The following is a 15510-nucleotide window of genomic DNA, read 5'->3' on the forward strand; positions in this document are numbered from 1 at the left end:
TGGGACAGTGGCTGGGGCTGTCCCGGGAGAACCGCTCGCTGGTGCCCGAGATGCTGGCCGTGCTGGGGGAGGACCAGCGTGCATGGCTGACGCATCTGGCCAACTACTCGCGCTTCCTGCCACCCCGCCGCTCCGAACGCACCATGCAGAGCTTCTTTCACCGCCTGGGCCACCAGATCGAGGACATGCTGGTGGAGTGTCGTTTTCAGGGAGAGCGCTGTGGCCCCCAACACTTTGCCCCTGTGAGTCTCCTCCTGGCAGGAGCAGGACAGCTGGGCTGGGAGTGACGCTTCACCCCTGCTGCAGCAAGGGTGGAGGAGTGACATCATCAGGAGTGAGGCTGAGATGAACCCTTCCAAGAGCCATGCAAGACTGTACCTCCCTTCTAGCACCTCCATGGAATTGGAAAGGGGTTCCAGGACCTCATCCTGCTTGTAGAACACCCTGCCAGATCCCTGCCTGCTCCTTTACCCCTCCCCTTTCTCCATTCTCAGGTCTACACACGCTATGGTAAGTGCTACACCTTCAACGGGGACCGTAAGAATCCGCGTGTGACCCGCCAAGGGGGCATGGGCAACGGGCTGGAGATCATGCTGGACATTCAGCAGGAAGAGTACCTGCCCATCTGGAGAGAGACCAGTGAGTGGGGCTATGGCTTGGGCAGGGCACAGGTGAAGGGTGCTAGGAGGGAGGGGTTACTGGGCAAGGAGGGCATCCTGAGTGGGGACTATGGGTCAGGCAAGGCACCAGAGAGATGCAGGTGCTGGGTCAGTGCAGCCATGCAGCACTTCTGCCCTTCTCCCACAGATGAGACATCATTTGAAGCTGGCATCCGAGTCCAGATCCACAGCCAGGATGAGCCGCCCTATATCCATCAGCTGGGCTTTGGTGTCTCACCCGGCTTCCAGACCTTCGTGTCCTGCCAGGAGCAGCGGGTAAGGAGGGATGCCCCACAGTCCCCAGGATGGTGCCTGTGGGCACACAGTCCAGCACAGCCCTGCAGAGATGCCCTTCTCACCCTGACAGCTCACCTACCTGCCACAGCCATGGGGGAACTGCCGGGCCAGCATGCAGGGGGAGCAGATGCTGCCTGGCTATGACACCTACAGCATCGCCGCCTGCCGTCTCCAGTGTGAGAAGGAGGCCGTGGTGCAGACCTGCCACTGCCGCATGGTCCACATGCCAGGTGAGGGCTGTGCATGATGGTGTGGGGGGCACCTCACTGCCCCAGCAGTTCTGCCTGAGGCTACCCCAACTCCCTGCAGCCTGCACCCAAAGATCACCCCTGCCCTATCACTCTGCACCCAATGTTCCCCGATTCCTCATCCCTCTGCACCCAATGACCACTCTGCTGTCCATCCCTCTGCACTCTGAGATCCCCCCGCCCCATCCGTCTCTACCTGGGGACCATCCCATCCTCTCCACACAATGAGTCAGCCCCTGTCCTACCCTCCTTACACCATAGGTCAGCCCCTTCCCTGTCTGCCCTGTACCTAGGGACCATCCCTGCCTCAGCCAACCTGCACCCAAGGACCACTCATCCCTATTTACTCCACACTCTGCCCCACTACCTTTAGGGGAATGAGTCAAGGGTGAGGGGCAGAGTATGGCCAGACTCCCACCCTCCCAACCAGCTGTTTCTCCACAGGCAATGAGTCCATCTGCTCCCCTAATGTGTACATTGAGTGTGCTGACCACACACTGGGTAGGTGCGGCAGTGGGCGGGCATCTGGGAGCCAGCTGAGAGCTCCCAGGGAGGGAGCTGGGGGTTGCAGCCATGCCAATGTGTGTCTGCTCCCAGATGCAGCAGTGGAGGACAGCCAGGAGCGCTGCAGCTGCCCCACGCCGTGCAACCTGACACGCTATGGCAAGGAGATCTCCATGGTCCGCATTCCCAACAAGGGCTCGGCACGCTACCTCGCCCGCAAGTACAACAAGAACGAGACCTACATTCGGTGAGCTGCCAGCACAAGGGTGTTCCAGGGGGTAGGCAGGGGGATGGGGACCTGGGGACCCTCCATCCTAGTCTTGGCAACATACAGGGAGTGGGTCCTGGCATACAAGGTCCTCTATCCAGGGGTGTTGCCACTAGAACATCTCTCTAACCCATCAGTGTCCTTCCAGCCCTCCTGCCAGCATCTCCCCACCCCATGGCCAGATGTCCCCATGACCTTGCCTGGGATATGCACTGCTCATGTCCCCACTGGACCAGCCTGAATAACTCACGAGGGCCCTGGGAGCACCTGGGAGATGGAGGACTGGGGGACAGGGGAGATTTGTGGGCAGTGGGGGTGGGAGAGTTGGTGACCAGTCCTCCCTGCTTAGCACAATGGTGTCCCCACAGGGAGAACTTCCTGGTGCTGGACATCTTCTTTGAAGCGCTCAACTATGAAGCCATCGAGCAGAAGAAAGCCTATGACCTTGCTGGGCTTCTCGGTGACTCCCCTCACCTAACTGTGGGGCCTTGAGGCGCTGGGTCCCAGCCCTGGGAGGATGTGGGTCTGGTGTGGGAGGGACCACATAGAGCAGCAGCCAGCTAGCCACAGACTGGTTGAAGGGTGGAATGCTGCTGGGTCTCCCCTATCCCGCATGCTCCCCACTCCCTCCATCCTGCTGCCCCTGCCCCTGTGACTGCACTGTCCCCCTCCATCCAGCAGTCCTGGCATTGCCCACAGCCCTGCTGGCCCAACCCCAGGCTCACAGTGGGCTGCACAGCATCTCCTGGTGACCATCTCCTCCTCCTCCCCCCCAGGGGACATCGGGGGGCAGATGGGCCTGTTCATCGGTGCCAGCATTCTCACCATCCTGGAGATCCTGGACTACATCTATGAGGTGTGCTGAGCCTTCAGGGATGAGTCTCAGCAGTGGGAGGGGGGAATGGGCTCCCTGGGGAGGGCATACCATGCGTGGCCACCCTAGAGGGCTATTACAGCCCCCAAATTGGGGAACACCCAGAGGAGGGCAGTGGGAGGAGAACGGGTCATCCAGCATTCCTCAGTGACCTGAGGACAGGGAGGGTAGTGGGCAGAGGTGCTGTCCCCACTGTCCCTGGGTGGGCAGGACAGTGGGCAGCAGTTCCATGTAGACTGGGGTATCCACACACAGGGTGCCACCTGCGTGTGGGTCTGGGTCTGACCCCTCCATCTGCACCTAGGTGATCCGAGACAGGGTGAGCCGAGTTCTGCGCCGCTCCAAGCCACCCCTGAAGAAGCCCTCGGGCAGCATTGCCACACTGGGACTGGAGGAAACGAAGGACCAGGTACCCCCATAGGAGTAGGCTGTCTGAAGGCTGCAAGGACAGGGCCTGGGCAGTGTCCGCCCCCACCTCAGGGGGAAGGGCCATGGTCCCAAGACCAAGGGACAGTGTGGCTCTGCTTTTGGTGCCCTCAGGCTGCAGAGTCAGGGCAGTCCCAGGGAGGCAGAGAGCTGGGTGCCCCTAGGGGGGTTCCTATGGACAGGCTATGTTGGGTGGGGAGACTGGGGGGTGAGCAGGGTGCATGGAGTCTATGCTCACCTCACTGACTGCCATCCCTGCAGAGCCCCTGTGAGACACTGGGCCGGCACATGGAGGGCACCTACAACACAGGCATCCTGCCCAACCACCACCACCGCCACCACTACCCTCATCAGGGTGTCTTCGAGGACTTCGCCTGCTAGGCAAGATCGGAACTAGGGGGCAGCCCCCTGCCGCTCCCCTCCCCACCGTTCTCATGGAGAGGGACTGCGGCGCTGGGTGTGGAGGGTGCAGGCCCCCACCTCCCCCAACCCACTGCCAGGACCGGCCACACTATGTGCCCCCAGTGATGCCACTGGAGCTGCCTTGGCACTGGCACTGGCACTGGAGCAGGCCCTCGGTCCTTTTGCCTGTCCCCTCTGCTTGCCCCTAGCACGTGGGCTCAGCCCAGTCTCAAGCACACGGCATGGAGGGGGATGGGCATGCCAGGGGGGTTTGGGGGAGCAGCAGGTGTGGGCCAGAGGGGCCCTGACACTACAGAGTATGAAGGGGGTAAGCTGAGGTTCCTGTGAGCCCCTCCTAGCCCTCCCCTGCTGACCCCTCCTGGGTGGTGGTCTCTGCCCTGCATGGTTCCCCCCAGGAGACAGACATGCCTGGAACAGCTTCTCCCCTGCCCAGGGACCACCTCCCTGCCTTCTTGCGGCAGGGCAGGGCAGTGTTGCAGGGCAGCTCTCTGAGCAGTATGGCCCCCACAGCCAGTCCAGGGACACCCCAACTGCAGCCACACCTGCATGGCACCACCCTGACCCCTGGCACCACCACCACTGTGACACCCTTCCAAACATCCACCTGCCCTTCCCCAACCTTCTGCAGCCTACCAGGGCTGCAGGCCCCACATCACTGTTCCCAGCCAGACCCCTGCACTGTGATTTCCTGTGTCACTCCAGTGTTGGTCCCCAGTAGTCCCCAGTCATTTTGGCACCGCAAACCTGCTGCCTCCCCTGTCTTCTACCCCAATCCATTGTGAACCCATGCTCTCCCTGCCCAGGTATTGCCCAAAGTGGCTCATCCCTTGGTGCAGCTGCCCGGCACAGCCCAGGCAGCACGGCGGGTCCTGCCCTCGCTCCCCTGCCTGTTGTTGCTCTTTTGCACCGTGCACGTACCCCTTACCATGCTCCCACCCCCGGGTGCTGAGCACCTGCTGTGCCTCCCCCAGACTGTACACAGTTAGGAGGGTGCTCCGTGCTGAGCGCCGCCCAAATAGCCACAGTCCAACCTGCTGGCCGGATCCTTGGCCAGAACCGGCACCCACAGTCCTCCTGCCTGTCCTGAGATGGTGGGAGCCATGGCAGGATCCATGTCAGGACCCGCAGCACTCCCCCTGTCCTGTCAGACACTGCCTCCACCTCCTCCACTGTAGCAGACACCAGCGCAGGGCAAACTGCCCCAAAATATCTCAGGAGGGGGGGCAAGCTGGTAAAGCCCCCCTCAACACACACACTTGGCAGAGGGGGACCCCAGGGCAGGAATTTGGGATCTCTGGGGAAGGCTGGGGTTGAGCCAGGCAGCTCCTGGCCCTGTTAGTTTGGTCCCCATCCCTGGTGCCCACAGATGGAACATGGCCATGCCACGCTGTGCCCAAAGCCATAGATACAGGAGGAGCCATCATCCTTGAAGCCCTCAAGGCCCCACACATGGGATATGCAGGGCAGGAACCAGAGCACCAGCCTGGTGATGTGCCCAGCAGCCCTGGCTCTGGGTATGCGTGGCCCAATGACCCCCCAAAATATGCACCTATGTGTAAACATGTTCCCTGTTGGTGCAAGCACCCAACTGCATGGTGTACCATGTCCCCCCACATGGAGGGGACCACAGCAAGCCTCCCAGCAGGGCAGACACTCTGGTGCTCCCCAGGAAGTCCTTCCAGAGCACCCCATGCCAGCTCCCCATGGGGTCCTCATACACCAACCTGCGAGCGGGAGTGTCCCCAGAGGGGCGCCACACATTAGCCCAGGGAGGTGCCATGGCCATGCCAACCAGCCTTACACCAAGGTCTCCTGCAGCAAGCAGGGGACACAGGATGTGGGTCTCTCCCTGCCAGCTGGAGCAGCAAGCCCCGAGCGGGGTGGGCACGGGCACCATGGTGGGAGGGCCTGCGCGAACGCCCTCGTGATGGTGAACGTGAGAGATGTGCATCACTGTTTTATAAATGTACAAATGCTCCCTAATAAAGAGGCACAAGTAGGTCTGGATATGCCTACTTGGGCTGGGGGGGAAGAGAGGTGGGGGAGCCATGACCCCAGGGGGGACGTGGTGGTGGTGGGACCAGGGAGCACTTTACAGCCCTGCGCCCACGTGCTAGGCTCTGCAAGAGCCAGCGTGACAAATCACAGGCAGCTGAGCATCTCTGCTCCCCTGCCCACAGAAAGCCTGTCCCACAGTGGCACCTCTAGCAGGACAGCTCTGGGAGCCGTGAGTGAGGAGTGAAGGGTAAAACTGAAACGAGGGAGGCAGAGAATGGGTGGCAGTGAAGGGAGGCTCTGGTGGGACAGAGTCTACAGCTTTCCCTGGCACAGGTGCTCCTCCAGCTCCTGCCTTCTCCAGACCTTTCTCCATCTGCCTCAGCTACCCTGCAGCACAGAGAGGGGACAAAACAGGAAACAAAAGCTGACCTCATGGTGCAGGCTGCCAGCAGCAGGCATCACAGGTTTCCCCTCTAAACTGGTGAGGGCTGAAGATGCTTGGGTTAACTGGCTACAGCTGGGACATAGGACCCCCATCCCACAGCTCACACCATGCCCTGCAAGAGGAACATTGAGTGCTAAAGCAATGAGTGCTGAAGGGAAAAGCAGAGAAATAGCTACATCCTCCACATCTTTTCATCACCAAGTAAGAGGATCATCCCTTTTGGGATGAGGCTGCCCCTGCCACCAAGTTCTGACCCATCTGCCCCTCCAGGATGCCCCATCACCTAGCCACCTTCATCCACACCAAGACCATGACTGAGGGCTCATGCTGCCTCCTGCTCCACAGTGAAGACATGTCAGAGGAGCTGAGCAAGAAGGAGAACAGGATTGCATGTTGAGCCCACGAGGCTCTTCCTCAGCATGTCCTCCAGCTCCTTCAGCACCATGCAGAGGAGTGAAGCATGGCTGAAGGAAATGCTGAGGTTCATGCACTGCCCATCCTGGCTTCTATGCCAGTAAAGTGGCCTCAGGACAGGTCCCAGCAGCGCTGTAGTGATGACCTAGTGAAGATATGACATATATTTTTCTTTGTTGCTCTCAGCACCACTGTTCTTTAATGTGACAATTTCCAGGTGCCATCTGGAGGTGACAGTTCCTGTAGCTCTACCTCTCCAAATAGGGCAGGCAGGTGAGGTGAACCCAGCATCTCCCCCTACCCGTGCCATGCCTCATGTCCCAGTGCAGATGGCGCTGGGCTGACGAAGGCCAGTGGGACAACTCAGGTTTAGCACCCCAGGGCCAGTCCCAAACCCCAGTGCTGTGGCCTCTGGGTGCCCCCTCCCACACTGACCCTGCCACACGACCACCAGAGGTTTGGTCTTCCCCAGGAATGGAGACGGTGCCACCTGGGGCTCACCAAGCCCAGCACTGCTTGAAACACCTGTAATGAGCTACAAGAAATAGCAGGGGCATAATTAGAAGGGGACTCACTGTAGTGAAACAGGCCCTTAATTTTAATGAGCGCAGCCCTCTGGACAAATGCCAAGTACCTGATCACAGCAGGACCGTCTGTGCTGGCAACAGTTCCTGTCATTGTAGAGGCAACAACCCCAGCAGACACAGCTCCTGTGGTGCCAATCCCTAGGGAGGACGCACCAAAATGTAGTGGGCATCTCCTTGGGCACTTCCCAACATGCCTCCACTACCACAAACAGCAATTACATGTTCCCATGGAAAAGCTGCATTTCAAAGAAAAGAAAACTATCCAGCTTGGGAGCAGAGAGGTTGGAATTAAGCCCTGAAATGTAATGGGACATGTGGCATCACCTCTGTCACCTCCTCCCCAAGCATTTTCTGCCTGGACATGCTAGTGGTGACAGGCAACACCTGGAGAAAGGAGTGACTCTCAGCATCTCCGGATGACATACACATGGCAAGTTTGTTGCTTTGCTCCTGGTCATTTGCCCATGACCTGCTTGCTGGAAAAATGGACTGGTGGTGCTCATCAGTGGGGCCAGGCAGGGGATACACAGCCCTCGCTTTCCAGCACTCAGCCCTGGACAGTGGGCAAGCAGGTTGGAAAAAATAAGAATGCAATTTAAATCAAAATCCAAGCAAGCTGCTGGCCTTTTTCCCCCAGCCCCAGAGTTTCAGGCTCCCGCATTCTGCCACTGCCAAGAGTGTTTGATCCCAGAGGGCATAGCTAGGTATGCTGACACCCTGTGCAGGGAAACCCCCCAGGCAGGCACACATCGGCCGCAGCTCTGTCTGCACTTACAATTAACAGCTCTTCTTCATCAAGGCTCCAATTTTCCTGAGCTTTGGCCCTGATCAAAGCCCCTCACACCCTCTAGAGGGGTTCAGCAGTGCGTTAGGCTGTGACCCGAGGGATTTGGTACAAGCACAGCCTGGCATTTCCTTATCTGCTCCTCCTCAAGCAGAGCAGCCTCTCCTGCCTTCACTTGCGGACAGGAGGAAACGCTTGCTGGAGCTGGGTCCTGCCCTGTGGTTGGCAGTGCTGCTCCTGCGGGACAGGCAGCGAGGCACCACTGGCCCCTTCCCAACAAAAGCACAGGGACGAAAAGGCACTGAACTTTCCCTTGCCCTCCAGCCCTCTGCTGGCACGGCCGCAGTTCCCACTTCCTCCAAAGGTCAGCCATCGAACTGATCAACATTGCAGGGGCTGAAGTAGCTCTGTCACAGGGTTTAGCATAGCCTGAAGTGACCCAAGCAGGGATAGAGTAGCAGGTTTTGCCTTCTCTGCTCACAGGCTTACTGCTGTGTTTGCAGAGAGGCACAGGGGAACAAACTGTGGGGAAGGGCAGGGGGGTGTTGGGAGGAAGGGGGTGGCAGGGAGTATAGCACAGTAGCATCTTGGGTTTTCCCTAGTTTGAGTCCCTTTCCTTGTCCTGGTGCAGAAAGGAGAGGGGAGGCAGAAGGGGAGGCAGGTTCCTGCCCAGCCCCAGTGCACCCAGCCAGTCCCTCTTGTGCTTCAGAGTGCTCTGCTCTGAACCAGCTCTTCACTCATTCTTTTCAAAAATTTTCCAAGAGGAACTTGCTTTGCCCTTCTTGATGGCGTGGTGAGCCAGTAACACTTAAAAAGTGTCCTCAAGGGAAGCAAAAGTCTACAAGGTAGGAGATGTGTTTTCTCCCGCCTCATTGGGAAAATTGTCCTTTCGCTGCTCTGCCTCTGGAACTGCGTCAGTGCAAAAGTTCACACATTGGATGGAGGTACCAGTCAAACCTGATAGGGATCACAGAATGTTCCTGCATGCTCAGTCATCCATGTCAGCACCCAGGGCTCCTCCTCCTGACACTTTCAAAGGTTGTCATCATCCCTGGTGCCCTGCCTGTCCCTGCCAGCCTTATGAGGGCAGGAGAGGTGCACAGCGCAGTTGTGCCCAGGTATGTCCCCATCGTCCCTGGTCTCTGTCATGGCACAGTGAGCCCACTTACTTCACAGCCAGCATTCAGCTTTGCACATCCTTCTCCAGGGTTTTGTCATGTTTTGATGCTGCAGATAACCTGGCGAACACTAAAACAGCTTCAAACCCTGCAAGCTCCTTTGAAAAGGGAGCAGTTACAGTGCTGTGAGTGCAACAAGCACTGTCATTTGCTCATACATATGTCAGAGCGGGAAGGCTCTGCTGATATTGATAGTGCAGAGTATGCAAATATCTCTAACTCAGTCTGGGCAAACAGCAATAAGGAGGCAACAGCAACTTTATCTAAACAGTCTTGTGATAATTAAATGACAGTTCTGGGTTTCTTTTCCCAGCCAACTCAATTTGAAGCCAGTTTGCTTTATTAGTATTTGGATACTCCTCTTATGCCTAATCACATCTGACTCCTAGGTCTGCTTTTCAGAGAAAAAATGTATCTGTAACACATCTGCATCTGCCTCACTCCCTCTGTCCCAGATTTCCATTTAAAGGGAATTTAAATGTGCTCAGGGAAGATCAAAAATAGAAATACTCAGAACAAGCTAACGGCTACTGTCTGAAATATAATAAAATTATATTTAAACATATACACTCCTACACCATGGATACGAGACTGGAGCAGGAATAGATGAATGAGGTATCCTTGGGAAAGGCATGTCACACAGCCCAGAGGCTCTCCATGAGTTTCACTGAGCACTAACAGCCTTGATAAGTAACAGTGACTAGGTTCAGTTCATATTCTTGGAGATGTCTCTTTGATACATGTGTTTCATGAACCAGTAAAACATTAGGAGTACAGGGCTGGTGGGAAGAGTACATGGAGTCATGAAAATCATGCCTTCAGCAGGCGGCATGGGCAAGGGACACAGTCCCCATTCCTTGTAACAAAAACAGGAGCTGTAGGTGGTGAAACAGTCCAGGGCAGGATGACACTGCTCTGCCCAACTCAGAACTGGAAACCACAAGCTGCTGAGAAGCCTGAGATGTAAAAGAGCCCCAAAAAAGTGACAGCAATGCAGAGGGCAGGTCGAGGCCTGGCCTGGGAGTTTCCTTCAGAACTGATCCCAGATGCTGGAGGGCAGAATTCACCCTACTTGGGCAGCCAGCCTGCACTCTGACAGTGGCAGGGGTCCCACATTACTCACACACAGACCACAAAGACTGTTACAGAGACAGCACATGCAGGAGGACACACAGCTGCACCAGCCCCTCACTGGTGCTCTTCCATGCACAGACAGGGCTGAGGACTGGTCAGTGAGACCACAAGCTTACAGCAACAGGAAAGACAGCAGTCAAAGGACTTTCTGTGGCAAGGGGCTCAGCATCCTGCTGCACCACCAGTGACTGGTAGCAGGTAGTTATAGCAGGACAGCCTGAGGGACCGTGGGCATCAGAGGAGGTGCATGATTCCAGCATCTGCCACCCTGTCCATAAGGAAATGGGCTCCTGCAGTCTCCCCAGGAAGAGGCAGTCATCTCCCAGCTCAGGTAGAGGATGTTTGCAGGTGCATGGGAAAAGCAGCATGCCTGTGAGGAATCTGTCCAGCCAGATGCACCCAGAGTTTTTACAAACAGCCAGCACCTACCACCACACAGACACGCAGCGGAACACCCAGAGGTGCTCCATGAAAGAATCAGCCAGATTCACTAGTTCATCTCTCCATTTTATTAGTGTAAATGCAACCCATTTCCCCTCCTTTTCCCCTATTAAATACAAACCAGGAGCAGAGAGAGGCTCCTCAGTCGCTTTCTCCTTAGGAGATGCACAGCCAAACCCTCCTCCATGCCCACCAGTGTCGGGCACCACGTCCCTCGACCCCCACACTGGGGAGGGATCCAACCTCTGTCAGGAGGCTCTCGTTTGAGGGCTGTGACCTCCGACGTCCTATCAATACTGCGAAGGCCAAAGCGGCCTGGGTCACGGTTCCCATGGGGAGCAGTTCACGGTACGTGAATACAGCAGGATCCCCTCCAGCACCCCCTGCGCCCACCGGCCCCAGGGGCCAAGTCCCCCACACCCCAACCAGCCAGGAACGCTCCAGCTCATTGCCAAGTGGCAAAGCCCCAGAACCAACCTCCTTCTTGCTCTTTTGGGGTGGGACATGCCCCATCCCACTGCCCAAGCCTGTGTCAGGCACAGGGACATGGCCCTCTCTGCACAACCAGGCCAACGCTCCAAAGAAGCGAAGGGCACAGGCTTGTCCCAGGGCACTGGGGTAACCATGAGGGATCACTCCAGGCCCCGTGGCAGTCATGGCCCTGCAGCAGGGGAACCTTGGGCTCTACATTTCCCCAGTCAAGGGGGGACAGCAAGGGACAGGGCAGCCCATCTCCCCTGTGCTGAGCAGTAGGGACAGGACAAAGGGATGGGGACAGCAGCCAGGAGCTCTGTGATGAGGAGCCAGGCATTCCAGCTTGCGGCTCAGTGACTCTGCCCCCTTCTTGCCCCGGGGTCTGCACAGCCATGGCCACTCCAGAAAGACCCAGGCACCCTGGGATGGCAGACCCCGGTCCAGGCAGCCCCGGCAGGGCAAGTCAAGAGCTCAGGTACCAGCAATCCCTGCAGCTGCTGGGAGAAGGAAGACAGATTTGGGCAGCAGAAGAGGTGAGGTGAGCAGGCAGGCATGGCATGGCATGGCAGGGCCAGCCTCTCTCCACCCCAGAGTTCAGGTGCTGTTCCCTTGCTCCTGCTCAAAAAGCACCATGGCCAGCTGGGAGCGAGAGCCTATGCCCTCCAGGCTGCTCTGCACACAGCGGTGGTAGATCTCCTCGCTGAGCCGAGGGTTGCAGGCCTGGTGCCGGTAGTGCTGCAGCAGGGCAGGCTCCACAGCCCGGAAGACATGGAGGTTGGAGTACTTGATGAACATGTCGTAGATGTCCAGGGTTTCCAGGATGTCTTCATTCTCCTGCACATCACCTGCCATGCGGGTGCGTGCTGCCATGTAGTCGGCGTTGTAGAAGCAGGCTTCGTGGAAGACATCCCGGTCAAACCGCCCCACATCCCGCAGCAGGTCCAGCGTGGTAGGTGGCACCTGGTTGTGGTAAGCAATAGCTGGGTTGTAGCCCTGGAAGTGGATGGGGAAGAAGACCTGCCAGTTGTTTATGGTGTTCATCCGGCAGCGGTTCAGGAAGTCGACGGTGACCTCCGTCCCCACGCCGGCCACAAAGAAAAGCGTGTCCACGGGATGCTTCTTGGAGATAATGTCCATGACCTTGATTTGGGAAGGTGCGTCTGTCTTAACACTGATCCACGGGATCTTTACCTCTGCATATTTGCGCTCATACTCAGTGATCTGGGCCTTCACAGAGGCGAAGATGTCATTTTGGGTGACCTGCTGGGCCTCAAAGGGGTCATAAATGAAGAGGAAGGTGAGCACTGCATTCTCACTGCTCTCAAAAGCGGCTGCCGCATAAGCCTCCAAAAAGCGGGCAGCATAGTCCCGGTCATGGGCTGTCAGCGGCAGGATGACATTGATGCGACTGGCCTCCGTCACATACGGCATGGGGATGATCTCCACCTCGCTGAGGGGCCGCACCAGGTGCACACGTTTTGTGACGGAGCGGCTGTGCCCCTTCTGGGTGACCACCTCCACCTGAAGGTCCAGTGTGTACTCCATGCCACGTGTGGGGTCGAAGCGCCGGTACCCATTCACCAGCTGCTGCTTGCGGACATGGAGCACCGGCTGGTACTTGCGGTTCAGCTCCTCCATGGCCGTGGCCACCACGTCGGCAACGTCCGCCAGATCCGCACCACGCAGCTCACACTTGGGGGAGCCATCCACACAGGCGTAGACTTGCTCCTCAGTGAAATAGTCCCAGCGCAGCACCTCAAAGCGGGTTTTGGGCTGGAATGGGGGCGGGATGCCGATGGGCCATGTGGCGCTGTGGTCCCCATCAGCAGACAGGCTGCTGGCGTTCTGGATCTCCATCTGCAAGAGGAGAGATGGAGGAGTGACAGCCAAGACACAAGTAGGTCTTCCCGCTCTGGCAGCAGCCAAGCTGACTCCTGATATTCAGAGATCTGCCAGAGCTGGCTCAAAGAGCAGTGTCAGAACAACTCTGCCTTCAACCTGATTCCCATCCAGCACCTCAGGTTTGCTCTGCCACCCTACCTGGCCTTTGCTGACAGACTTCTGTACCCTGTTTGCCTCATCACCCTGAACCACCACCATCTCTCCAGGACCTATCTAGGTCTAAAGCTGCTCTTCAGACAGCACCACTGCCTCTGTAGCCACATGGGCTCAACTGATCGTGTCCCACAGCAGGATCAGGTGAGAAACTTGCAGAGTAACCAGAAAGCCCACAGGGATGACAGATGGAACCAAGACCCTCCCAGCCAAGCCAAGTCTCACCTGGAGCTGCTGGATCTCCTGGTAGGTGCTCTCAAGCTCCACCTGTGCAAAGTACTTGTGCAGCCGGTACATCTGGAGGGGATCCAGCACAGGGTGGACAGTGAAGGCGCTCTGGAAACGGAGGTCAGTCTCCCGTTCAGGGTCCACGTTCTTCCCCAGCTCAAAATAGTGGTAATGCAGACCCTGTGCCAGTCAGGAGAGATAGGTCACAGCCAGCCCCAGCCTGCGCTCCCACCCCAGCAGATGCCAGCACAGCAAGCTCAAAGGATATAAGGCTGCAATGGATAGTCCTCCCAGGACATCTCTGCTGCAGGACCTACCTCATGTTCCTCAGCACAGTTGACACCTGTGTAGTCGATGATGCAGCGGCCCAGCCACTCATCGGGCCGGGCGCTGAGGATGTCATTGCGGCAGCTCTCCAGGTGCTGCTGAAGGAGCAGGAGGAGGCTGCGGGACAGCAGGTAGCCAAACCCTCCGTAGCAGTAACGTCCCTCAGTGTCCCCACCGATGAACTCCTCGGGACGGCCCAGGTAGAGGTGGGTGTCGATGCTGAGGTGGGCAACCAGGCGGCTGATGCGGTGTGCCTCTGTGTAGGTATCATCCTGCACCAGGAAGAACCAATCGAAGTCGTTCACGTAGTGCTCCAGAAGGTATCTGACAGTCTGGTACATGTTCCAGATGGGCCGCTCGTCACTGTGTGTCACCACCACCATGCCGTGGGGCACCTTGCGGCCCCGTGTGCCTGTGAAGTACACCAGGCGCTCCAGGCGGTGGGCCAGAGTGCGGTTGACAGCCACTCCCAGGGTGTTCAGTGTGCTCTTGGAGGTCAGCACACCCACAAAGAGCCGCTGCCGCATCCCCAGCTCTGTGCTGATGTATCGGGTCCTGCAGGAGGAAGACAATGTCTTCTGGGGCACTGCACCCCACCTCAGCCTGCACCCTCCCTGCTGCAACCAATGGCACCAACCTCGGTTCCTCTGCAGGAACTGCTCCCGGGCTTCAACCACACACACAAGACATCACCCCAGCATCACCAGCTGCCACTATGCCAGAGGCACAGCAGAGCACTTTGCTGAGGTCCCCTGTCAACCTGAGACCATGGAGGACCCTCCCTTCCCACGAGCTGGCTAGTCCAGCTTAAAACAGAGGCTCTCAAAAGGCTGAAAACAGCTAAAAGCAGGAAACAGGGCTGCACACCCTAGCCCTAGCAGAGACATGACCCACCAGGCACCCACACTATGAGGCCAGCCCCAGCCAGGACAGACAAACTGGGAAGCACCTTCCTGCTGCCCTTACCAGACATACTGCCCTACAAAAGGCAGGCAGGAGAGTCCTTGCTGCCCTCCCTGCGGAAGTCAGGCCCCACACAGGTGGCTGGTTGTGTCCCCCTCCCCACCACGGCCCCCAGCTGTCACATTCAGAATGACTTTCAGGTTTAATTCTCCCAGCCTGGTGCAGCGGCAGGAAGCGACCCCCCCATCCCGTCCCCCAGCCGCTGCCTGGTACACACTGGCCCCATTCAGCCCCCTTCATCCGCCCACCACCTCGCCAGGACAAGGAGGCCCTTTCACTGCCTGCCCCCTGTCATCCAGGGGACACTGAGACGGGGCTGCAGCCGGCTCTGGAGCAGGCTGGAGTTTGCAGAGCCGGGTGGGGACAAGCCACCGCGGGAGGGGTCCCTGCTCAGGCAGGAGGGGACCGTGGCACGGTGCCCGGCAGCACGTGCTGCAGCAGGCAGCCTTCGCATAGCAGGGAACCTTTGCACAGAGGGCAACCTTCGCACAGCAGGCAGCAGCGTGGGCAGGAGGCTCTTCTGAGTGCCTGCTGAGGGCTGGGAGTAAGGAGAAGGGGGGGCAGAGGGCGCTTGCAGAGAGAAAAATCCTAGGTGGCTGCAGGGAGGATAAAGTACATCGCTGGGCCTCCTGGAAAGCCCCCCTGCCGCGGCCCGGCAGGCACACACCCACACCCGGGCACCGCTCGGCCGCCAGTTACCCTATAAAGCCCGGGCAGCCGCGCCGCCCGCCTCACGGGGCCAGCTCCCCCAGCCCGGCCGGGCCCGGCCCCCCCGCACACTGA

General features: G+C 58.2%; 2 protein-coding genes across 2 annotated transcripts in view; one reads left to right on the forward strand and one right to left on the reverse strand.

The window, feature by feature from the left end:
• The window catches only part of ASIC4 (acid sensing ion channel subunit family member 4), a 29008-nt gene extending 23323 nt beyond the window's left edge, over positions 1 to 5685 (forward strand). The window contains exons 2-10 of the mRNA XM_018072669.3: positions 495 to 639; positions 808 to 935; positions 1027 to 1186; positions 1649 to 1705; positions 1802 to 1955; positions 2345 to 2436; positions 2753 to 2832; positions 3155 to 3259; positions 3538 to 5685. Coding sequence (XP_017928158.1) covers positions 495 to 639; positions 808 to 935; positions 1027 to 1186; positions 1649 to 1705; positions 1802 to 1955; positions 2345 to 2436; positions 2753 to 2832; positions 3155 to 3259; positions 3538 to 3657 — 1041 coding nt within the window. The 3' untranslated portion in view covers positions 3658 to 5685. The remainder of the gene's footprint in view (positions 1 to 494; positions 640 to 807; positions 936 to 1026; positions 1187 to 1648; positions 1706 to 1801; positions 1956 to 2344; positions 2437 to 2752; positions 2833 to 3154; positions 3260 to 3537) is intronic.
• A 5050-nt stretch (positions 5686 to 10735) lies between these two features.
• Positions 10736 to 14731, reverse strand: CHPF (chondroitin polymerizing factor). The gene is made up of 3 exons (XM_029959881.1): positions 13755 to 14731; positions 13435 to 13617; positions 10736 to 13011 (listed from the first exon to the last, which is right to left on the reverse strand). The coding sequence occupies exons 1-3, from the start codon at positions 14289 to 14291 to the stop codon at positions 11749 to 11751; spliced, it is 1983 nt and encodes a 660-aa protein (XP_029815741.1). The 5' UTR covers positions 14292 to 14731; the 3' UTR covers positions 10736 to 11748.
• Between the last annotated feature and the right edge of the window lie 779 nt (positions 14732 to 15510).

The sequence above is a fragment of the Manacus vitellinus genome, unplaced genomic scaffold (assembly GCF_001715985.3).
Source record: "Manacus vitellinus isolate BGI_N305 unplaced genomic scaffold, ASM171598v3 scaffold_22_pilon, whole genome shotgun sequence".
Taxonomy (NCBI): Eukaryota; Metazoa; Chordata; class Aves; order Passeriformes; family Pipridae; genus Manacus; species Manacus vitellinus.